The sequence below is a fragment of the Mus pahari genome, chromosome 2 (assembly GCF_900095145.1).
Source record: "Mus pahari chromosome 2, PAHARI_EIJ_v1.1, whole genome shotgun sequence".
NCBI lineage: Eukaryota > Metazoa > Chordata > Mammalia > Rodentia > Muridae > Mus > Mus pahari.
This window is the reverse complement of record NC_034591.1, coordinates 59,376,672-59,402,263: the sequence shown is the minus strand read 5'-3', so window position 1 is coordinate 59,402,263 and position 25,592 is coordinate 59,376,672. Positions and strand designations below refer to the sequence as shown.

Genomic DNA, 25,592 nt, shown 5'->3' with positions numbered 1-25,592 from the left:
AACCCAGATGATCTATAGGCAATTAGTAACTGGACACACACAGAGAGAGAGAGAGAGAGAGAGAGAGAGAGAGAGAGAGAGAGAGAATGAGAATATGTTGGGCATGGTTGCGGCCTGAGGCCAGGATGTCAAGAAAGAGATGTCTTCCCTACCCTTCTCCCCTTCCTCCCTTCCTCCTCACTCCCTTCCCTTTATCCTTCCCTTCCTCTTAGTTCCCTCCAAGCCAGCTGAAAATGTGCAATGTGGCCATCCAATCTAATTAGTCAAACCCTCAGTTCTGACAGGAGGAGGCTTTAGGAAAAAAAACTACGTTCCTTCACTCTCAGCCTCTCAAAAGATAATGAAGAAGATCTGATTTCAGGAGTAGAGTCCCAGCTCCTTGATCTTCACTGCCAGGGGCAACCAACTGTGATTTGAGACCTCTATCTTAGATGCCCACCCAAGCCGAATGACAGAACTATGAGCTCACAGACACATACACTGACTGAGTCTTGGGGCTCTCAATGGGGACCTCAGGCACAGCTGCCACTGAGTTCCTGCCAGGTAGATCAAGAAGTCAGGGCCAGGAGGGCCAAACTTCTCACATCTTCCAACAAGTGGCTACCTAGCCGCTTCAGGAACCTTCAGTCACAGTGACTCTGCCAGCCCATCCCAGCTGATGGGTCCCTGTTTCAGGCCTCTCAGACACACTCAGGCATGTGTATGTGCATGCGTGTTCACACATACACACACACACACACACACACACACACACACACACACACACCTGCCCTTGTTATCTATCCCCTGAGCAAAGTATGCAGACAGGACAGGTCAAAGGATACAGTAATGGGAAGGACAAAGGTAGACATTTAGGATGGTCTCCAGGGTTTTTGTGCAGGAGTGCATGAGAACAAAGAATTCACTAAACAAGTGCTGCCCCCTCAGACTGAATCTTGGGTTGTGAAAACCCCACAGGGTGTATTCTAGGGAGAGGAGGGAGATAGCCACTGAAATGCCACAGCAGTGCCCGACAGCTTCCCCTAGCCACCGGTAATCAGGTTCTGTCATGCGAAGAGCATTAAACCATGCAACTGATCCAAAGAGTGGCATTTGCTAAGTTCATTTTCTGAGGCCACTGTCTACTCCTTGATGGCCAGTCAATGTGACACTGTCCTGTCCTGCTCCAGTCCCAGAAATGGCAGGCGATCTGACTAAGGAAGACAGAACGCATACAGTCTGAAGAGGCCACTGGCTCACCTCTGGGCTGGGACTAGAGTGAGTCGGCACCACTTGAAGGGCACCCAGCTTGAGTGGACCAGGAACACAGGTTTCAGCTCTGGAAGGAGTTCTGCCATCCCTTATGGTAAGGAGGAAAAAAAAAAAACAAAAAAACGAAAAACAAAAAAACAAAAAACAAGACACCCACCAGAGCTCACTAACCCTTGCCATCCAAATCCAAGCCTTTGTCATAACTCACCCAGAGCAGTGGGGTGTGAAGCCAGCTCCTCTGCTCCCCTCACTTGTGCACATGTAAACATGCACAAACACCCCACATCCTTTAACCATGGGGTAAGCATGTTACACACTAGGATCTGGAAGCACAGTGCCTTACAGGTCCTTTTATCCCTTCACCTGCTGTGTATACTACCATGAGATGGAGGAGCCTAGAGCCCCACAGTTAAGCTTCCTATTGGTCAGGTTAACTTCTCAAAACATATAAGGTAGCTTTAAGTCAAATTGTGCCTTTTCCTATTTGAAAGCTACCTCCTCCCCCCCCTAAACAGGGGTCAATGATCAGGCCAAATGCAAATTCCCAGTGAAAAGTGTATGACCCAAACAGAACAGAAGTTCAAATGTTGAATTATTTTATAACAAACAAGTTACCAACCACCCCCACCCCAAAAATCCTCTAAGAAAAAAAATTATCTGAGAAAAATTACAAAGCATAAGATATTAGGGTCAAATCATAAAATGATAACCAGGTAAACTTTTGTCCCCTTTTAGATTACTAAAGCACACAATGCTATTAAAAAATTGACAAGGGTTTTATTTTTCCAGTTAGAGGGATAATAAATATAAGGGCTTGCATATATTAATTAGGTAAGTGCTCTATCACACAGCTACATCCCCAGCCCAAGAGATCAGGTTGGGGGGGGGGTATTCCCACATTTTTCATAACTGATCCCATGAGTATCCTAATGTTTAATTTCTTCTACTCTTTATTTCAAAAGAGGTTTTTGTGCCTCTTTCCTACCTCATGCCATCAAAATCTGACCTCTGAAAATTAGCAAGAGCACAGACCATGACCCCCCACCACCCGGCATTGCCAGTTGTGCTTAGGACCAACTTCAATTGTGACAGATGCTCCCTCACCCTCTGGCTTAAAATAGCTGTCATAGATGTCAGACCCAGCAAATGCTCTCTGCCAGCTTAATAGCCCATTAGGCGACTTCATGAAAGAGGCAAATGAATCCATCACCAAAGGGGAGTGTCAACTTCACCCACCACCATGGGCTAGAGACCTTGCATGTATCAATCGTCAAAATGGCTTTGATCTGTTAAAAATAGAAGCTGGCACGCTACTTGGCTACAGAGGCTGCGTGCTAGATTTTTCAAAACCCAACAGCACTCCAGTTGGAGAGTGAGCACCCTGGAGACACGCAGGGCTCAAAGAGAACCCCCACAAAGCTCTCCATCTTGGCTGCTGCCGTGCGGCACACTTCCAAGGACGGCATGATGGAAATTCTCTTGTGATTCTAGACATCTACCATGGCCACAGCCAATGGAGTTCACCAGGCTTCCCTTAAAGTGGTTGCAATTTACACTGAAATCATTCTCCTTCTGGCTGGGAAAAAAAAATACCCACAAACTATTTTAATTGCTTGAAGCAAGTCTCCTACGCTGTAATTATCACATTGCCTTGCAATTGTTTGCTTTGTGAATGTCTCTCTCCAAACCCCATCCTTCTCCACCCCTAGACTCCAGCTCCTTAAACGAGCCATGACCTTGATATCCAGTATATGCCTGGTATATAGGGAACCCCTTCAACTTCAATCAGATTGAGTTCACTTGAATTGGAAATGTCAGTACCTTTTTTCCTCTTAGGTTTTGAATCTTATGATGAATCCCAGAATCTATTATACTTGTGTGGTTAATCAACAAGACTTATGCACCTTGAAGATCCCTTTAAGAGACAATTCTAGACTGGTGGATTGTGAGAAATCAGAAATTATCACCATATATTTCTATATTTGGAGTCTTCCATGCCTACCATCCAAAAGAAATTAATAACCCTGATTACTAGAGTCGCTAAGGCTAATCCCACATTAAAATTAAATATGTATGTGATATCCTTAGCTTGAGCTAGCACATGGGAACACTCTTTGAACATTAGCTCTCTGTCCACACATACTACTTAGTGCCTCTAAAGTAGCAACAGTATGGTTTTCAGGGCCACCCTCTGGACCCTGCTCTGCCATCACAAACCAGAAGCAATAAGAGGCCATCATCTGGATGCCCATTTTTTTTGTGTGTGTGGTTTTCCTCCTGAAACCAGAGAACATTCTATCTTAATTTTGCTTCCTCTCCTTCACATCACCATCCCCCTCCCCCAGCTGTGCCTACTTAAAGTCAAGCCAAAGAGTGGGCTACAGCTGGTGGTTTCCACACAAGCAATGACAAACCAGGCAAGAAGATAATGACGAAGACAAGAAGAATGCTCTAGCCTAAAGACGTGCCTTCTTCAGAGTTCAGCTCTTAAGGAGCCTGGCTATCAGGGTGTGGTTTTTAAAAAGCTCATGTTTATGGAATTATAATCTGATCTAACCCTTTGTATGCTGGGTGAAAAAAAGATGATGTCTGACAAACCCAATAGAAGTATACCATGCTTTCTCACAGGACGGACAGGTCAACATGAAGAATGGGACCAGCCGTGAGTGAGAACTCTCTTGACACAGACAGGCAGTGGATTCCCATGGAGAAGAAGTAAAAATAACCAACTCTGTTTGCTCATTAAGTAACTCTCTCATCATAATGTAAGTCTCTAAGGATCCCTAGACTAGAAATTCCCAAACCAATGGGCATAGATATTCTGCTCTTTGTTGTGTCCAGCTGCTATCATCTGAAGGCACACAGAAGCTTGTATGCAGAGCCAGACCCTCCTGCTTAATGACTTCCACCTAAGTGCAAATCCCCTAGAGAGAGCCTGAACCCACGAGCATCCCTCACCCTTTACAAACAACAGCACAAGGGACTGCGGGTTGCCACAATAGGATTTCAAGCAACTTGGAGATGTGCTTGAGTCAAGTCCCAAGAGCATATCCCATCAGATAGGTGAAATTTCAGATGCCTACCAGGAGGATGAATTAAGATCACTAACTATAGTGGTTTGAGTTTTTGTTGGTTGGTGTAGTCTTTTAAAATCTAAAACAAACTCCACAAATCTACAATACAGATATACTCCGAACCAACTCAGGCAATTCTGACCCATAGATGTGGGTTCTCATAGACAGTAGATCATGCCAGTGTTCTGAGACCATCCACAGATCTCAGAGGGTATTGCAACACCACACACACACACACACACACACACACACACACACACACATGCCCCAAGTCCTCCAAAGGACATCACAGCACAGTCACAGCCAAAGAGGCACAGTAGCACTTACGCAGGGCATGCCACTCATCCTGGCGAATGGTCTTCGTGATGTTGAATGTGAGGTTCCTGGGGATGGTTGCTGAGGAGTAGTGGTACTTGATGTACGTGCATCTCTCAATTTCTCCTGGAAGAGAGAAATAGAAAATCCAGTGTAAATGAGGCAGGGACCGCCTGTCTTAGGATTTCTATTGCTGTAAGGAGACACCATGATCATGGAAAGTCTTATTTAAAACAAACAAACAAACACGTTATTGGGACTGGCTTTTAGTTTCAGAGGTTTAATCCATTGGCAACATGTCAAGAAGCACGGAGGTATGCAGGCAGACATGGTGCTGAGAGTTCTGCATCTTGATCCAAATGTAGCACAAGGAGACTGGGTGCCACATTAGGCATAGCTTGAGCATAAGAGACCTCAAAGCCCACCCCCACACTACCTCCAACAAGGCCACACCTACTCCAAGGCCTCACACCCACTCCCTATGGGCCAAGGATTCAAACACACGAATCTATGGGGCCCATTCCTTTTTAAACCACCACACCACATCTTCAGCATCCTGGGATCCAGATATTCATCCTGAAGAAAGAGACATGTTTCATGTCGGACCAGTTTGTATGAGCAATAAGCTAGACTCAAAAAGAGCAAGAGAATAAAGCTACAATCAGATGAAGCTCACTTAAAAAATACATCTCTGGGGTCACGCATAGACTGGAAGATTCAAAATTCAGACTATTAGAAGCTTTAAAAAAAAAGTGGTGTCCATGTTTACCTACCCTTAAGAAAATCTACTTTCAAAGTTTAAAAAGGTTGATGGTACTTAAGGAGCAATACTTATCAATAATACCGAGGGTACCCTCTTGCCAACCTATGCATGTACACACACAACTACACACACACACACACACACACACACACACCCCACTTCAAGTTAAAAAGGAATGTGCAGTCAAATAGATTTGTTTCCACACAGGACAGAGAGCTACCTTCAGCCCTAATAGTATTATTTGTGCTTTCAGTGTCTAGTCTTCTAGAACAGGATAGGATGGAAAGGCCGCCTTCCTTTTTTTCTCTCCATCTTCCTTTTTTTTTTTCATTAGATATTTTCTTTATTTACATTTCAAATGCTATCCCGAAAGTTCCCTATACCCTCCCCGCACCCAGTTCCCCTACCCAACCACTCCCACTTCTTGGCCCTGTCATTCCCCTGTACTGGGGCATATAAAGTTTGCAAGACCTAGGGGCCTCCCAATGATGGCCGACTAGGCCATTTTCTGCTACATATGCAGCTAGAGACATGAGCTCTGGGGGTACTGGTTAGTTGTTCTACCAGAAGATCCAGCAATACCTCTTCTGGGCATATATCCAGAAGATGTTCCAACTGGTAATAAGGACACATGCTCCACTATGTTCATAGCAGCCTTATTTATAATAGCCAGAAGCTGGAAAGAACCCAGATGTCCCTCAACAGAGGAATGGATACAGAAAATGTGGTACATTTACACAATGGAGTACTACTCTGCTATTAAAAACAATGAATTTATGAAATTCTTGGGCAAATGGATGTATCTGGAGGCTATCATCCTGAGTGAGGTAAGCCAGTCACAAAAGAACTCACTTGATATGCACTCTCCACCTTCCTAACCTCACTTCTGAACAAAAGACTTTGAGATCAGTCTGGATTTCTTTGAAACTATTTTCTTCTCTGGTTTCTTAAAGAAAATTGTAGCCCTGTACAGACTCGGTACCTGGTCCAGCATACTCCCTAACTACATTCTAAATATTTGTCCTTAGGCCCACAGGTAAGTGTAGTCCTCACCCTTCATCAAGGAAACTTCTCTTTGAAACAGAGATCATTACAGAAAATCATAGTCAATCAAAATGTAGAGTTGTGGACCCAACCCAAATAGACACATCTATAAAACAGCCCCTTATCTAGGGCTCAGGGAATATCTTGGAACAGGGGAAAGAAAGATTGTACACCAACAATTACAGACAGCTAAGGAATGCTGAGCATGGAAGAAATAGTCATCTAACCCATGGAAGAGCACACCACGTGGTCCAGTACCAAATGGTCAGCCCTCAAAACACACACACATGCAAGCAACATTATACAGACTGGGCTGGTTATATTTAGGAATATATGTATATATACTTAAACATACATGTATGTAACACCAATTAATTAGGCCAGAAAGTAAGAAAGGGTGTATGAGAGGGTTTGGAAGGAGGAAAGGGACAGGGGAGATGGTGTACTTAAGTTATAACCAAAAATAAAAGAAACAATGTTAAGTAACTATTAATCAGCTTGCAGCACTACAAATTGCCAGACTGTTCCTACATCTTAGGACAGAGGTCCTTAAATGTCACCCCAGCACCAGCAGCATGAGCATCCCATAAGAACTTGTTAGAAAGACATCCTCTCAGACCTACACCCAGATACACAGAAGCCACATGCTAGAACCTGGCTGAAACCTTTAAGCTTCCAGGTGGTGCTTGTCTGGTCTTGAGGGCTGCTTAGAATCTAACGGAATCACCAGGCCATTAAGTCAGGAACCTACTGCATTTTGCAAGTTCCCAATGGGAGGCCAGATAGTGCTGCCTCCATCCTCACTTTCAGCTTCTTCACGTTTCTATTGACGTTTGCTTATCTGGGGGATATTAAAAACTTAGTGCTGGGGCATTGTGAAGAATCAGGAAAAGGGTGGGTTTTTAAAGGTTAGGGGTTTTGATATTTGGTTTTTCACCTGAATGGATTTTGATGGTAATCCATTTTGCACCCCACTGATTTTCAATTTATAACTGGTGGCACCTGATTGAATTGTTTGACCCCCCTGGCCCACTGTCAGCAGGGAACTTGGCAATTGGTGGAGTGCAATAATTTACAGAAAGCCTTGTGAAACCGATGCCTTATTGTAAATCATATTTGGACAACTGCCCAGTTGCCAGTTACTGGCGGACATCCCTCTAACAGGACAGCCTCTATCCGGAGCAAAAGTTCGGGAGAGTGGTATACGCTCTTTCCCTATACCTCTGTTTTCAGCCCCTCTAACTCTGGTTAAACCTACAAGGCTCTCGTGGCTTCTTCCATGCTCTAGCATTCCTTACCACCTCCCCAACACACCTCCTCATACCTCAGCCTGCCCTCCTCTCCCAACTGGTCTAGAAAACGTACCAACCAGACAGTCCCCACTGTCTCAACTCAAAGCTACACCTCACACACTTTAATTGAATACTATCTATTAATAGTATCATCTCCCCCTCTGTCTACATCATCTCTGCAGCCACATCTTCCCTGGGAGACCCTTGCTTCCTAGTCATCAAATTCTACTTATTTCGAAAATGTCCCTGGATCTTGTCTTTCTCCATGCAGTTGTCCTACTAAAGGAATGTGCAACACAGGGCTTCAAACAAAGCCAGGCCACAGACGGGATGGAGGTCCCTTAAGATAGTAGTACATGAAGGTGTCTAACGTCATGGCAATCCTACTTCATGTAGACACACTCTATAAAATTAACAAAGCAGACCAAAACTTCCTAAGGATAGATTTTTCCAGAACATGTCCTTGTCACTAGAGGATATGTGACAAGAATAACCTAGCTCAACTAACAGAACACGTCCGTGGATTCTAACCTTACACATGTCAGAGCGCACACAGACACATACATATGCAGAACACCCTGGGATAAACAACTGAGACAACCTACCCAGGCTCCTTGAAAGTTGGGGGGACCAGTGTTTTTAACATATCTAGAGCCCGTTCCTGGGTTCTGTACTTGTCCCAACAACTCTGAAAGAGATAATGCTCAGTTTAGTCCACCCTATGGCGTCACTGAGTATGTTATACCATTGTCTCCCTGCTTTACAAATGGTAAGAAAGTCATGGTGGAATGAGAAGATTATGTGACTTGGCCAGAATTAGAGCTCAGGGTAGTCTACCCAAAACCTCCCTCCATTCACCTACCTCCTCCCCAATATCATAAAAAGAAAATGTGACCATGTGCTCCAGCACAGGGGTCTAATGACCCCGAGTGTTCCTGAGAGGACATCACATGACAATTTCCCAACAAAGCCATCCTGTCCATCAGGAAAACCTGCTACGGGGTGCTGGGCTCACTTCTCCTCCCCTCCACCTTCTCCAGCAGGGAAGACACCATTGCCTGTGATCTATCTGTTCACATGCCTCCCTCCTCCCTACATTTTGCATTTCTCAAGGGCAAGGATACTAACTGCCTTATCCACTCATCTTTATCTCCACTGCCCCCAGCATGAGGCACACACTAACACCCTGTACTCTGAAGGCATGCAAGACTAACATGAGGCAGCCTTTGGGAGGCCACAATGTACAGAGTCCAGCTGAACTGATTACGTGCAAGGTTTTAAACTAATTGGGGTAAATTAACATGTGGTGGGTGAAAGGGGATGATTGTTAACAGAACTGAGAGACTATCTAGCAGACACACTATCTGAACAAGGAGAGAGGGGCTTGCCAGTCACAGTGAGGCAAAAGGTAAACACAAGGACTCACAGATCGACACCTCTGTATACTTGACAAATGTAGGTCAATGGGGCTTTCTTTTTGCTGAGGTGAAGGAGGGGAAAAGAAAAGACCAGAAGCTGATATAAAAAGCAGACGATTCAAATAATATTTCCCAGAAGTGGGCTGACTCGCTATGGTGGAGTAGGTTGTGATCTGTCCAGCAGAACTCCCAGAGTTCCTGTGTGCCTAAAGCCACTGCCACTCTGTGTGTGAAACCCTGAACTCTGGTGGGTCAAGGGTGGGGTGTCCCCTTACCAGAAGGGCTGCCCTTATCTAATTTGCATGCATGCGCACACAGGTGTGTGCATACACACACACACACAAACATGGAATCACATACACACACATATTTACACACACAGCTATGTGAGCCGTACCTGCAATAATTTAAAAATCAAACAAAATGTTCTCTGGTCCCCAGCCTTGGAGCACAAGACCAGATGCCACTCATGATGACCAGATTGGTGCCTGTCACTCATGTCTGAGAAGAGTGGCTGATTTCTCAGCCGAGGTCTGATTCTCTCAGCCTCAACACAGACCCAACAAACCGCTAAAAGTAACAGGAGAGCTGAAATGAGCTGTTGCCCACCCCCATGGCCTCTCCACCTGTAGCTCAATCAGCCCACAAGAGGAAAGGCCTCATGGCACTCGGCAAGAGCAAGAGACAGTGGTCTAACCCATGCAGGTGGTGGCCAGAGCCAGGCTGGAGCAGCAGGAACAGCACCCAGCCTGGGAGCCCTCGCTGTTTGCTTTGCTTCAGAGATTGTAAGCATCCTGCCTTTGACAGCAATTAAGCTGGAAAGATTCAAATATTGCCTTAAAAGAAAGGCAAAATATTTATCCATGTGTCTGCAGGTCCTGTCAGTGTGCTGGGCTTCATAAATACAGGCACCATCTGGGGACCTAATACGTGTGCCTAAAACGTGAGCTTCTGGCTACAGACAGTTTCTCTGCAGTGAGTGTTACAGAGGGGCTATCTGCAAGGCAAAAAGGGCATCTAAGAGTCTCACCAGGATAGGAGGGCAAAGATGCCTTTACCTCCACTTGCTTTCCAGCCCAGAGACTCTAAGGCCTTTAAGAAGTCATATCTGGGGGATAACAGATCAGTGAGGCTCTCAAACTGCAGCCTTCTACCTCCAACCCCTGCTGGAAACTCTGTCATGGCCATCATACCTGTAGACCAGCATCCTAGCAAGACACACAACACTCAAATAGGAGACTGAAAAGAGTTTTTGAAAAGACAATTTTACTCACACACACACACATATACACACACCAAAACAAAATACCTGATTTTAGAACGGGTAAAGACTTGAGTGTGATTTCACCAAAGAACAGGTGCATGAAAAAGGCTTGTATCACTAATCATGAAATTCACATGAAAACCTCAATGAAACATGCCCTTATACCTGTTACAGTAACTATTACCAAAAAAATGAAAGTAGGTATTAGGGAAAAGGGAGAGAAAGAGGGAAGGAAGGAAGGAAGGAAGGAAGGAAGGAAGGAAGGAAGGAAGGAAGGAAGGAAGGAAGGAGAGAGAGCAAGCGCTGGTGTGGTGACCCATGCATTTAATTCTAGCACTCAGAAGGTAGAGGCAGGTGGGTTTTTGTGAGTTCAAGGCCAGCATGCCTGATCTACATAGTGAGTTCCAAGACAGCCAAAGCTGCATAGTGAGACCGTACCTTAGAGAGGGACGGAAACTCAAATCCTTGCTTACTGGGGGTATAAATTGATACAATCACTATGGAAGGTCCTCAAAAACTGAAATGGAGCTACTATAGGACCAACTAATCACTATCCAAAAGAATTGAAGTCTGTATCTCAAAGAGACATCTGTTCTCCTGCAATTATTGCAATATCATGCACAACAGCCAAAGAAGAAATTAACCCAAACATGCATGGTTGGAATGATGGATGGATAGATGGACAGACAGATGGATGGTTGAAAAAACTGTGATATACTCATAAAAAGAAATGCTATTCAGCCTTTAAGAAGAGATGTAGGAATATATGACTACATGAAAGAACCAAACACTGCATGGTCCATGTTACATGAGGGATCTAAAATAGTCAAACTCATATAAATGAAGAGGGAAAATGAAGCTTTGTTCAACAAGTGTGAAGCCTCGCTTATGTAAAACTGAATAAGCTCTAGAGACCTGCTTACAACATCATGCCTGTGAGAAGTCATACTGTACTGCCCTCAAAAATCAGTTTGGATGGACATAGTACTACCGGCAGATCTAGCAATACCTCTTCTGGGTATATATCCAGAAGATGTTCCAATTGGTAATAAGGACACATGCTCCACTATGTTCATAGCTGCCCTATTTATAATAGCCAGGAGCTGGAAAGAACCCAGATGTCCCTCAATAGAGGAATGGATACAGAAAATGTGGTACATTTATACAATGGANTACTACTCANCTATTAAAAACAATGAATTTATNAANTTNTTAGNCAAATNGATGTATCTGGAGGATATCATNCTGAGTGAGGTAACCCAATCACAAAAGAACTCACTTGATATGCACTCACTGATAAGTGGATATTAGCCCAGAAACCTAGAATACCCAAAATACAATCTCCAAAACACAAGAAAATCAAGAAGAAGGAAGACCAACATGTTGATACTTCACTCCTCCACAAAATAGGGAATAAAGTACCTATGGAAGAAGTTGCAGAGACAAAGTTTGGAGCTAAGAGGAAAGATGGACCATCCAGAGATTGCCCCACCCGGGGGCCCATCCCATAATCAGTCACCAAATGTAGGCACTATTGCATCTACCAGCAAGATTTTGCTGAAAGGACCCTGATATAGCTATCTCTTGTGAGGCTATGCCAGTTCCAGGCAAATACAGAAGTGGATGCCCACAGTCATCTATAGGATAGAACTCAGGACCCCCAATGGAGGAGCTAGAGAAATTACCCAAGGAGCTGAAGGGGGCTGCAACCCTATAGGTGGAACTAATCAGTATTCCCAGAGCTCATGTCTCTAGCTGCATATGTAGCAGAAGATGGCCTAGTCGGCCATAATTGGGAAGAGAGGGCCCTTGGTCTTGCAAACTTCATATTCCCCGTACAGGGGAAGGCCAGGGCCAAGAAGTGGGAGTGAGTAAGTAGGGGAGCAGGGCAAGGGGAGGGTCTAGGGGACATTCGGGATAGCATTTAAAATGTAAATGAAGAAAATATCTAATAAAATAAATTTTAAAAAATCAGTTTGGAGACCAGAGGAAGAATGAAGGAGAGACCCATGACTGGCAACAAAAGAACTAGCAGAACCTAGGGCTTGAGGGGCAGATGAGGTCATGGCAACCAGAACCTGTAGAAAGTGGCCATGTGGAGAAAGAGTCCTAGCCAGCCTGAGGCAAAAGAAAACAAGCACCCAACTTCTCAACGCTCCTACCTGTGGGCTCCTGACAGTAGCTCCCAGTATGTGAACTCCACTGGAAATGAGAAGAGAAGCTGTTCAACATGGGGTGCTTACAGCATCTGGGGAGGGTGGAGGGCTGAAGGTGCAGGCTAGCTAGGAGGGACAGTGGGAGCTCACTCTTCCTCTCTTTTGCAAGCACATGCCTACCTCTGGCCTCCCAAACACGCCCCTCCCCTTCCTGAATCTCCACACTCTTCCCCACCTCACCCTCTACCTCTAAGTCTTCAATGGCAAAGGGAGTACTGAGAAGTAGAAATGGAAAAGGACAGTTCTATCCATTTTCTTCCTTCTTTCAAGAACCAAGGCATGCACTGAAAACTCACATCAGTATTTAGCGTTATCCCTGCACATAGCAAGTACTTGATAAGTAAGAAATTATTATCAACGGTGATCCTAAGACAGATGGAAGGAGACAAGGTCAGGCTAGTCAAAGATGATACTCCAAAGGTACAAAATGACCTTTAGCGATCTATGTTATGGTTATCAACGGTCACATTACGACCTAGGAAGCTGGTGGAACAGTAGCTCCGAGGGGGCAATGAACACATGAAGACAAGAGGCAGAAAGGGAAGGCTGGAAGTGGTACATCAGCTTTGGTCAGGGTTGGTGTGTGTGTGTTCACCAAAGTGGTCCTCTACTAAAAGATTGCACGTGGAAAGCATTGTGTGGGTGTATGTGTGTTCAAGTAGAGGCCAGAGGTGAGTGTTGGGTGTCTTCCTTAATCACTTTCCATCTTATTTTTCTGTGACAGAGTCCGTCTCTCACTGAACCTGGAGCTCGTAGATCCAGCTGCACTGCTGGCCAGCAAGTCTGACAGATTCTCTTGTCTCTTCTTCCCCAACACCATGATCACAAGTGTTTGCCTCTGAGCTCCGCAGCTTTCACATGAGTTCTGGGGATCAAACACAATCCAAGGCAAGCAATTTACCAGCTGAGCCCTAGCCCCCAAAGTTCCTTTTTCGTTGATAATAAAAAGAGATGTACTCCATACCTAACAGTTTACTCTACTGTGATCCCATGTTGACATCCCAAATCATTACAACAATTCCACAAGGGGAACATACACTCCCTGTTTTCCTGAAGAACAAAGTGGATATTTGGACAGATGATCCATCTCTGAGTCTCCTCTAGCAGCCAGGAGGTGGTCAAGATGTAAACTTGTAAAGTCTCTCAGACACTACAGTCATACTGAGTCCTGTTTAGTGGAAGGTTCCCTAGAAACAAGGGTTCTAAGGCATCCACAGTCTTATAAATGGAAAGAACTCATTACATTCACTGACAGAGGAAGAAAGTGGGTAATGGACAGAGAATGGGAGGGGTAGCAGCCTGCCTTCCATGTTCTCATAGATCCCAGGGCAACTGGGCTTTCCAGAGGCGGTCACTGGCCATGGCATAGACCCATGGAACTCCCTCTCTCTGTCTCTCCCCTGGGCTGACTTTCTAGCCCAAGGCCTGTCTAGCACCCTGTACTTAATAAAGGCAGATTAAATAGAAAGTAGAAAGAGCACATGGAAAAGATGAGAAGCCAGCAACAACAGAAGGAGGAGGAGGAAGAGGAGGAGGAAGTGGAGGAGGAGGAGGAAGAGGAGGAGGAGGAGGAGGAGGAGGAAGAGGAGGAGGAGGAGGAGGAGAGGGAGGAGGAGGAGGAGGAGGAGGAAACCAGTGAGAGCTTCCGACTCAGCTTTTATCTTTTCTTTATAGAGCATTTTCTCAAAGGAAAAACATTTAAATTATATTTTAGCAAGAAGAGGAAGTAGTAAAACTTTCCTTCAGCAGATTAGAAAAGTTCTTTCTTTTTTTTTTTTTTAAAGCACGAGTTTCCTGTTGGATTCTTTAGAAGTCCATAGGGAAGTAGGGTTCAAGAGGTTAGAAGTTTGAGGTTAGAGATGATTTTTAAAAAGGGCAGGTAGCAAATCAGGGTGGCTCCAAAGGATCAGGAAGGCAGGCTGGGCTGGTAGATCCCACATCTTCACCAGCCCTGCTCCAGAGAAACAGAGATGAAGGAAGTGGGCAAGGCTCACCTTTCACAACCAGCTAGCAATGCTAGCAAAAAAGCTCTGCTTTAAAAGCAACTCTCCACAGAAGCTCATCAGGAGAACTATCCCTGCCACTTCCCTCATGTCTTCTCCTCAGCACCTTCTGCCTCCCCCAGATGTTCTGTGCTGAAAGGTTTGCAAGGCTTCCAGCTGCTGCCAGCCCAGACTGACTGTTCTCTTCTTATCAAGGAATAGTGTTTGCTGCATCTTTAATTTTGAGGCTTTTCAAGGCTTTCCATTTTTACAGGCGTTAGTTTTGAGCTTGTGGTATCAATACTGCCTTTTAGTGTTGTTTTGCATGCACTACATAGACTGAATCCTAAATATTTAATTCCTTTCCATCCTGTGTTACATTAGTGTTGGTTATAAGTAGTGTTTGCGAGCCCTTCTGATTACACATGCAGAATTTCATTTTCCTGACCCATCATGTCCCATCCCTCCTGCTGCCACATTTCTGACCCTGCATCCACCTCCTCTTAACCTGGTTGTCTCCCTGTAATGAGGAAGCAGTGCTATACAGCTATGTGTATAAGAATTGTGTGTTTCTAGCTGTAGCAAAAGGATTTAAAAGAGAGAAGTGTATGTCCTCAATTCACAGTGAGTAGACAATAAAGGCTCACTTCATTTATAGATATTGATGGTAAAGTTGGTATGTGGCACATTTACACTTATTTTATATCAGGTATTGCTTACTAAATACTTTGTGTTTGGTACTGCACAAAGCACAAAAGTCAGCCACTGTCATTTCCCCCATTTCATAGATGAAAAAACAAAAGCTTAGAGAGACACCCTGCTCACAAACAATTATCACATAGCAAAGCTGGGATTCAAACTTACTAGGGACATTCCTGAGCACCACACAGCACTCACACATGAAAGAAACGGGGAAAATCAAGATCTTCTGTGAAACAAACAAAGCAAAACAAAACAGGGACCTTCCAAGGATCCACGCTGCATTTTATATAAGGTGAAGAATTCCATTTGTGTGGATTTGCAGCATTTACTGCTCTTAGATTAGATCAAGAAGAAATGTCTGCTTCCATAGTTCCCCTCACAGGCTGCAGAGAGGCTAGTAGTGATCAATACACGGGTTCAGAAGACAAGATGCTGAAAACATGAACTCCATTCCAGAACCTTCAACACATTCCAGTCTACTCTCAGGACAGCAGGAGCCTTTGAGACAACTGGTCAACCTTTCAGGGCCTTCTTTTCTTCATCTGCAGAAGGCAGATACAAGATTGATGAGGAATAAATAAGAAAACCCATGTAAAACCTGCTCCGCAGTGAACATTCAATAAAAGCTCTCGTCATTTATTAGTTATGCCTCTGGAGACCTGCATCCTGCTCTTACAACAGCCTATAAATATTTGAAGACAACTCGCATGCCCCACCTATCCCTGGATCTCCATTCCTTCTGACTGAAGAGTCCCAAATTCTCCCAAACATATGCCACCCATCACCACACTAGCCATTTTGAAGGCCCAGCGCATGGGTGAACCTCTTCCCCAGGGCCAGAGAGCACTGGCACAGCTGTCCCCATGTACAGTTAGATTTGTATAAAGCTACATGACCATGAACTCCCCAGTCTAGGAGCCCCCACAGCATGATGATCAAATAATATTTGAGGAAAAAAATTTCCAAACAAAACAAGAGCTAACCAAAAAAGCAATGAGATGTCCTGGTTGCTCTCTATTGCTGTGATAAACACAAGGACCAAAAGCAAAGTGGACAAAGTGGAGGAAAGGGACAAGGATGATCATCCCAAGGGGTATGCCAAAGCAGTTTTCTTCAATGAGCTCAAATCCTGACTCAAATCCCACCTACGCTTAAGCAACACTCTTTCTGTCTCCTTCTTTTCTTTTCTTTTCTTCTCTCTTCTCTTCTCTTCTCTTCTTTTCTTGGTTGCTTTTTTATGTTTCCATTTATTAGCTCAGTGTAGAATCTTCTATTTGTTCCAGCCCCTGAAGGAATTATTGGATCATGGTCTTGTCATTCTACAAATTAGCAATTACTCCCACATGCTCTATCAGCAAGCCATCTTGATTCTCATCCAAACCATTGCTAAAATCTCTCCACATGGTGGGGTTGAGGTGAACTCTGACCAAGCATACACAAAATCCCCACGTGAGCAGAAAGCAATCCATGATAAGGAAGCCCTCTGTGTGCGATTGTTCGACCTGCAGTGAGTCTCCTTCCTGACTTGCCTAGCCTGGGTCTTCACATTAGCCACCATTGTGAGAGACCTTGCCTCACATCTCTCACCTGATCAACATGTCTAAGAACTAGACCTCAGAAGAGACCAAAGCAACATGGCACATCTCCTCTGACCTCTCCGCATCCTGACTCCTGGCCCAGTGGTTCCTTTGGATGGCTTTCCAGAGCTCCCTTCCACAGCTGCTAGTCTGTGTTCCTGGGATCTGTTAGTCCCCATCTTCTTTGAAATGCTGAGCATGAGCTTAAGTACCTTAGACTTCACAGTTCCCTCTGAACCATCCTAGATCTGCCTTAAACTGGTTGCTGCACTAAAGAGATTATCTCCCATGACCTCCTCTGTCCCTCCAGTTCATCCAAGCAGTAAACCAACAGGAGGTGATTATACCCCTTCCATGGCAACAGATGATGCTACAGTCTGCAGTCTCCATTCCTCCAACATCTCCCTCCACTGCTCACTCACCACGGGCTTTTCATTCCTTCCCAAAGACACCCTCTGCCTTGACTACAGAGCGCAGCATCTAACATTCTGCAACCTTCTGTGCTAAAGGTCACCTCATTTTTGGTGCAAAGTATGACCTTTTTAATCCTAACTTCTTCATTCCGGTTTTCCCATCTTCTGAGTCCTTTTGTAGGTTTTAAATGAGACTTTTTTTTTAATGTCACTTACAGTCACTTCCTCACAAAAGGAAATAAAGAATGAGCTGTCACTACGATTGCCCCATCAACCCTGCTAGCTTCCAGCCTCCTGTCCCCTATTTTGCTCATGTATTTTCTCGCCTGAGACACACTTCACAGGAAAGAACAAGAAGGTGAGGTATGGCTTTAAATTGCCACTTGGGGTGTAGTAAATAATCTGCTCCTGTGTTCCCATCTCATCCCTAACAACCTTCCAGAAGGTTCAGAACTGCGAGCTGCCCCTGCCCTAACCACCGTGCCCTCCCCACACCCAGAGCCGAGTCTGCAGCTCTCCCATGAATACTTTCCGCTAGTGGCAGGCTCATCCATCTCTGGTCTCTTGGTCTCTGACAGACAAACGAGGCGAGAAGGAGACCAGATCTGGGTTTTCATGGAAAACAATGAGCTCATACTTTCTCTCCAGGGGCCAGGAAGTGAAGACAGATCTGGAGATGGGGAGACTGTGATGGAGCCAGGCACAGTGAGAAAGGATGGGCCTGTAAGGGGAGGGGGAGGCCAGCCTCACACTTTTTTCATGTCACTTTTGATAAGAATCCTCAGCTCCTGGGCCAGAGGGAAACATCCATTTCCTTTGAATTAAGAATTCCACGTGAGGTCGGCGTCCTAAAGGGGAAGAATGCAAGAAGACAAACAGGGTTGGAGATTTGTCATCCTCGCTTCTTTAGATAAAAGTGAAATCATTGTTCATGAGTCCGTAGAAGCCAGGACAGGGACGGTTCCAACACTCCTTCCAGCCACTGCTGCGGTTCCCTCCAGCTGCCACCCCTGGGTGTGAAGTCTGATCTGACCAGAGAAGTTTAGACCAGCTTGTGCCTTCCTCTGGTCTGCATCTCTGTAAGATCAGGCGAAGCCGAGTGAAAATTGGGCATTTCAGACAACTGCCCAGGTGTTTCCAACTAGCTGAATGAATACTTGCTTTTCAGCTATGGGAGTGTAGGAAGTCTAGACAACTGAGCTTTCCCTCTCATTTAAAAAGGGAGTTGAGTTATATGATACTGATTTACCTCCCTACAACTCATGGGGGGGAGGGGGGACATGTGCATGCAGGGGCATCTCCTATATCTGGGGTAGAATGGGGAGAGGCTAGGCTGCACAGGAGAAACCAAACCAGGCAACTGATTGTTTTCCTTTTCACCCCTGTTGTATGCCTTAGTTTAAAACTGAATAGAAGCTAAGTGCCACAATAAGATTGGGAAAAGACTGAATAGATAAATGACATTTTTCTTTATGTCTGCTACTCCCGAAATCAACTATCTTCATGTTTAAGTGGCTAGATGAAAAGTGTTACTGTGGTACTTTATCCTGATTGCCTGGTTGTATTAAGAAACAAATGTCAGGAGGAATAATGACTAACACACTCTCTCTGCTATGGCAACAGAAGGGGAACTCAAGAGCCTGAGATGGGTGGGCCCAGCTTGCCTCAGGCCTTGAGACTTTCTGGGTGTGTTTGATTTTGGTCAAATTAATGAAACCCTCTGTGCCTAAAGGACTTCACTTTGAAAGAGTGAGACTTAAGTATCATCTACTCCTTGAGATAGGTTATGAAAATGTAATGAATTAATACAGATAAAGCACTTAGTACCCGGCACATAGGAGGCATTTCATAATGACTGCTGCTGACATTATCCCACAGCCCCACAGAGGACAAGTCTCATACCAAGAATGTCCTTTAAGATATGCCATGCAGCAAGCACATACCTGGACTGGCTTAACCAGAGATAACTAACCCGTGGCCCAGCCTCTCCTGTCAGCCTGTCTTGTACACCTTGCTGGGTGTGTAGATGCTCAGTTTCTTCTCAGCCATGCCTCTGACATCTTTCCCCAGCCCTGGCTCAGGACACCTTCCCTTATACCCTAAACCTTGGTTGCATCCTACGACCTTGGCCTAAGGACCAAACCCAGGGCCTCCCACTTTCTAGCCCCCCTGAATATCAATTACACCCAGTGGTCTTCTGCCCGAGATACACCCAGACACAAAGGCAAAACTCGGAGCTAAATATAGTTTGATGCTTAGTACATCCAGAAAAGAAAGATACAGGACTCAGCTTTGACCTGTAATGATATTCAGTGACTCAACATGGGCCCCAAGCCCCCCAATTCCATCCCTAACTTAACGGAATACACTCCCCGCCCCAGACATCCAGGCTGGGTGAGTGGAGAGGCTCAGCTTATCACAATGAGATAACTATTCACCCAAAGACACGTCCCTGAGAGCCCCAGTCCTCTAGCTCCTGTGTGTCTTAGCTTCCTCCAGGCTTCACTGCATCCAGCACACAGGAGCGGGGAGGTAAGACAGACAGCTGTCTCTAATCTCCTTTTGCAATACCTCAGGGAGCCAGTTCAGCCATGGGATGAGCAGAACTGGTGCCATATAGCCTGGCAAGGAAGCTTCCTCAAGGGACTCAGACTCGAGGAAGCAGAACCAAGGGCAGAAACAGTTCCATGCAGAAGCTGGAAGCAGGGCCAGAGCAGGTTGGGAAGGCAGAGGACAAATTTGAGGGGAAAGAGACCATGGCAAGCATCTGATGATGGAAATGAAGGCTAGGGCAGGTAGCACTGGAGAATTTTTATTTATGTAAAGATTTTGGGGACACAAAGATAGATAGATAGATAGATAGATAGATAGATAGATAGATAGATAGATTTCCTCTGTGTGTGTGTGTGTGTCCCTCTATGTACGTCTCTGTTTCTCTCTGTCTCTGTGTCTATCTCTTTCTCTCTGTGTGTCTTTCTGTCTCTCTCTTTCTCTGTCTTTCTCTCTGTGTCTGTGTGTGTGCCTGTTACTCTGCCAAGCAACAGTTTCTAGGTCCCCTTTCCAAGAGAAAAGCCCCCCCCCATTCAGCACCCTGTGCATCTGGAGTTCTCTGTCTCTCCCTTCTTCACCAAAACCTAGACCCTCCTTCCTGCCCTAGAGATAAGCAACATAGATGGGAATACAGAAGAATTCACATAACCCAGCTCAGCCCAAAGTACATGGGAATCTATCCTAACAGTAGCATTTTCAGTAGAGAAAAAGATGGACTCTTCAATTCATGATGTGCAGAAAGCTGGATAACCTTCTAGGAAAAGCAGCCCTGAATGCACACTGGGTAACTCAGACCAAAATAGACTCCAAATGCACCAAATATTTCTTTGAGGAAAAAAAAAATCAAGCCAAAAAGTACCAGAAGAATTAATGAGAAAGCCTTTAAGAGCCTGGGAGGGAGTTCTACCAGGCTGTCTGTTGCTGTGATAAACAGTATGACCAAAAGCTATTTGGGGAGGAGAGGGTTTATGTGGCTTACAAGTTAACTGAGGCAGTCACTCAAGGCAAGGGCTTGGAGCAGAGACCACTAAAGAACGCTGCTTACTGGCTTGCTCGACTACTTTTCTTAAACAGCCCAGGTCCACCGGCCTAGGGATGGCACAGCCCTCAGTGGGCTGGATCCTCTGTTATCAATTAGCAATCAAGAAAATGTCCCCAGAGACGTGTCCACAGGCCAGTTTGATGGAGGCAACTTCTCTGTTGACATTTCTTTGTCCCAGGTATTTCTGGGCTTGTGTCAAGTTGACAAAATGGGCGATGAAAGAAAGTCTTTGTAACTTACACTCCCATATCTGTAAAAGAAAAGGTTTGAAATTGACTTCAGAAAACTACAAAATTTCATAGAGCCAATCATGTCATAAATGAATAAAGAGAGAAGTAGAGAAAAACATTTGCAATGGATGTCATAGAAAAAAAAAAAAAGACCAACTTGTCTTATACATGAAGCACCTGCAAATTTATAGAAAAACCACAAACCAGTACCATTTTAAAAATGAGCCAAAGAGATGAATGGATCATTCTTGGAAATATAACTGTCTCTTAAGCACATGAGAAGACGTTCACAAACACTCTGTATAAGGGAATTATATGTTAAATCTGCAGTTGAGATGTCATTTGAAAGTATCATTTGGACCAAAGCCTTGATAGCACCCCAAATGTTCTCTGTGTGGAAAAAAACAAGACTGTCACAGACTGCCACTGCTGCGGTATAAATTCTGTTGCGGTATAAATTTTGTAAATTTGTTCAACCTCTCTGGGGAGCAATTCATCAGCATCTCTCAGAATTACAAAGGCTCAACTTGACCCAGAAATTCCACTTTTAGCAATTTATCTAAGAGATGGGAATCTCACAGGTGTGAAATGACATATGTACAAGGTTATTCACTGCCGCTCTGCTTAAAAGAATAAGCTGAGTTTCCATCAATAGAAGGCTGATTAAATAGATTACAGAATACCCACACAAGGTAAGGCTATGCTGCCAACTTAAGAGAGCCAGAACTCTTCATAAAAATGATCTGGAAAGCATTACAAGATAGATTAAATGAAACATGGGCAGGATGCAGAACAGCATGTCAAATATGCCACGCTTATGGCGTTCAAGGGGGCAAGAGTTGCTAGGTATACATGCACAGGTCCATGTGCGGGGTCTGTTTGCATATGCATCAATAGCTCTGTGTGGAAACATAAGGAAACTGGCACCAGTGGTCATTCGTGGTTAGGGATTTGGGAGTGTTGTGGAGCTCTATCCTCCAGCGCCATTGTCATCTTGAAACCAAAGCAGATGTTGAATAGCCAACACAACCCTCACAAGATCGGGACTGTTAACACTTCCTTCTGGAACTGGGGAGGGCTCATGGAGTGGCAGGCACATACATGGGTACAAGAAACCTGTTCCTCTGGAAGATATCTAAGCAGATACGTAAATGGTTATCCACTGCCAAGGGGTGAAAGTCTACTTCTCAGGAGTGTAGATGCCCGTAAGTTTTCTGTGGTTCTGAACTCACAGCTTGGATAATCATTGTGCAAGGGAGAACAACTGCACTCCCCCAGATGGCAGTTGCCTGGCTCAGAGGCTGGTCACGTACATTATACAGCCAAGTGCAAGCTGGGGCTTAAGTGGAGTAGTTCTCACACTAAGTTCTCACACCTAGCATAGTCCTGGGAGACAGGCCCCTGTCTAGCAGTCCCTTGACTAGAACCAGACTTCAAAAACCCTGTAAACCACCTGTTCCTAAAAGCTGAGGACCCCACTTCCCCCTCACCAGATGCCATCAAAGGTGGCTAGATACCTAGCCCCCACTGAAACACTGGAGGCTCAGTTCTGGCTGCCAGACCTCTCGGGCATTGACCCAATAATAGACATGATAGTCTAGATGGTGTTCTGTCTATCCACTGTCTGCCTGTTGGATTGTTTTCGTAGGCTGAACTATCCTCATTCTGGCTTACAGATGCTCCTTGCATTCATTACTGGCTCCCAGGAGTCCTGTTGGCCACTGCTTGAAAGACCTGTCTTCAAACATGTGCCCCTCCCAGCCAACCCATTGAAATGTTGCTCTTGGAAATAACTCTTCAAGTCCTGCCTCTGGCTATGTGCTACTACAGTGTAGTGAGGGTTTCACTCTTACCATTTGATGTTCCTTCTAGGTTATGTTTAAAGGGCTCAGAAAACCTCTCCTGATGTCCTCAGCAAGCTCGCTTACTGCTTTGGGGAAGATGAAACGTACATTCTGCGTACACCTTCAGAGCTATGCTGGCTTCATCACTCTTGTCTTTCCAAAAGACATAGTGACCTCCTCGGTTTGGGCTTGCCATTCATTATCAGCTAATTCCACGTGAGGTACTGCAGCCCTGGACCTTCCCCTGGCATCAGGGCTCAAGGATCTCTTCCAGCTCAGTATTACCAACAAATAACTCCGGCTGTTTGCAGGGCTTCCCGAATTTGGGCAAGTACGTGACCTTGATTCTCTTCCAGGCTTATCTTCAATCCACAGTGTATCCCAGACTTTGCAAAGCAGCCTGTGATTTCTGAGTCCTCTCGTGTGAGTACATCAAGGTCACAATCACCAGCACAGAGCAATCAGCTCTCAAATGACTGTCTTAATGGATGTTGTTTGCGAGCTTATCCCAACTAGAATGTAAGCTTATTTCTGTTTTATCTCCTCATAACACCTAGGGAAGAACAATGTTGTGCATACAGATGTATGATGTAAGGGAAGGAGAGGCTCAGGGCTGAAGGTCAGAAGGTCTAGGTTTAAGTCTCTTCTTGCTTGCCAGTAAGCCTCTTGATTTCTCTCTGACTCGGTTCCCTCATATAGAGAGAGTGGGACTTGCCTGGTTCTAAGTGTAGCTACAAGAGTCCAGCAAGTTAAGGTATATGACCTTCAGGAGGCTCATAAGACAGTTCAGAAGATGTGGCTCAGTCAGTAGGTGCCTGCCTGGCATGCATAAAGTCCTGTGTTCAGTCCCCAAAATCACATAAAAAAGCCATGGGTGGATGTGTGGTAGTGTAAGCCTGATATCCTAGCACTTGGGAATAGGAGGATGATTAGGAGTTCAAGGTTACCATCAGCTACACAAAAAGTTTGAAGTTAGCATTAACTACATGAGACCTTGTCTCAAAAAAAAAAAAAAAAGAGAAAATTCAGTTTTAGCCATCCTATACAATCCAGAAGCTTGCAAGGTTAATATTTTACTTTGTTTTGTTTCATTTTCATATTATTTTATTATTATCCCTTCAAAGCCTGTTAGTTTTCCAATGAAAGACAGAAAGTGGTGGATCAAGATAGGAGGAGGAGACGTGGGGAAGAACTGGGAGGAGTGGAAGAAGGGAAAACCATAATCAGGATATACTTTGTAAAGAAAAAAATCTATTTTCAATGAAAGATGAAACAAATAAGTGTACTGAATGTCACTTCATAAGTATCTCCTAGGAGAAGCCCTCCAGGGACAGGAGCTCTGTGCCTGCCACGTGGATTTGCAATGCTCTGCTCTGTTGGCAGGGACTGCCCCTCCTGAAGGCTGTAACAGGGACCAGCCCTGGTGGTCAAATGGCCTACACCACTCACAGGCCTGTGAAAACTGCTCACCATGCAAGAGGAAGACCAGGACCTCCACCACATCTCCATCTTCTAGGAAACTGCAGCCACGCCTCAATTACCCACGGACTGGGATTTAGCAGAGGATTCTGAACTACGTGAATGAATGAGTGCATTCTGCCAGCATAGACTTAAGATCCACTGATACCAAAAAAAACCAATGGAGGTAAATAACCCATATGCTAACATATCGAGAACATAGGCAGGGAATACTTAAGTGAAGAGAGCAGATGAAGGAGAGGAGAGGCAAGAGCCCTGAGAGAGAAGGCAGCTTCACAGTTCACAGTCCTGTCAAGTGCAGCCTCCAATAGGCTCCGTTTATCTGACATCATCTTTGTGGATTTCCCCACCTCAAAGCCAGAGAGAGTCACACAGTCCTGAGGTCTATGGCTACAGGCACTATCTCTCAGTTTTTGGCACTTTCCCATGTCATAGAATGATTCAGGACCTTGACTCTTTGACTGGTTTACCTTGTAGACAATCTCCCTCATAGACTATCTCCCTCATAGACTATCTCCCTCATAGACTATCTCCCTCATAGACTATCTCCCTCATAGACNATCTCCCTCATAGACTATCTCCCTCATAGACTATCTCCCTCATAGACTATCTCCCTCATAGACTATCTCCCTCATAGACAGACAACACTTCCCTTCTCTAGCAGCACATGTGCACCCCAACCCAAGCTATCTACCTTTCCTTTTACACTGTTAAGTCTCCACGGCCAGGAAAGAAGATAAGCTTTTAAGGACCTAAAAGGTTTTAAGAAATTGACATTTCAATGGGAAAGAAATTCTTAGGACAAGCTCATCACAGACCAAAGTCACCTTAATATTGTAATTAGGAGGTTCTTTGGAGTCCTGATCTGTACAGGAATCTGAATCAGGCTCTAAATAGTGGCTCCGTAGAAACACCGAGAAAGTATCCTGTGAGCATCTAAGCTACCCAAACCACCATGCCTGGGCCTTAGACTTGTCTGTATACATCTGGAGGATCAATAAGGCAGCAACAGTTTCAAACTGGGAATATCTGGTTGGAATTCAAAATGTGTCCAGTGTACTTCCAGGCTTACCTGTCTCCGCTCCTCTCCAGGCCTCCCAGAGGCTTATGTAGAACCAAGAAGAGTGCCTGGAAAA

At 44.9% G+C, this 25,592-nt stretch overlaps 1 protein-coding gene across 1 annotated transcript in view; it reads right to left on the bottom strand.

Annotated features, from left to right (window-relative positions):
* The window catches only part of Tmem178b (transmembrane protein 178B), a 366,258-nt gene that overhangs the window by 239,554 nt on the left and 101,112 nt on the right, over positions 1–25,592 (bottom strand). The window contains exon 2 of the mRNA XM_021190870.2: positions 4,653–4,766. Within this exon, the coding sequence (XP_021046529.1) occupies positions 4,653–4,766 (114 nt within the window). The remainder of the gene's footprint in view (positions 1–4,652; positions 4,767–25,592) is intronic.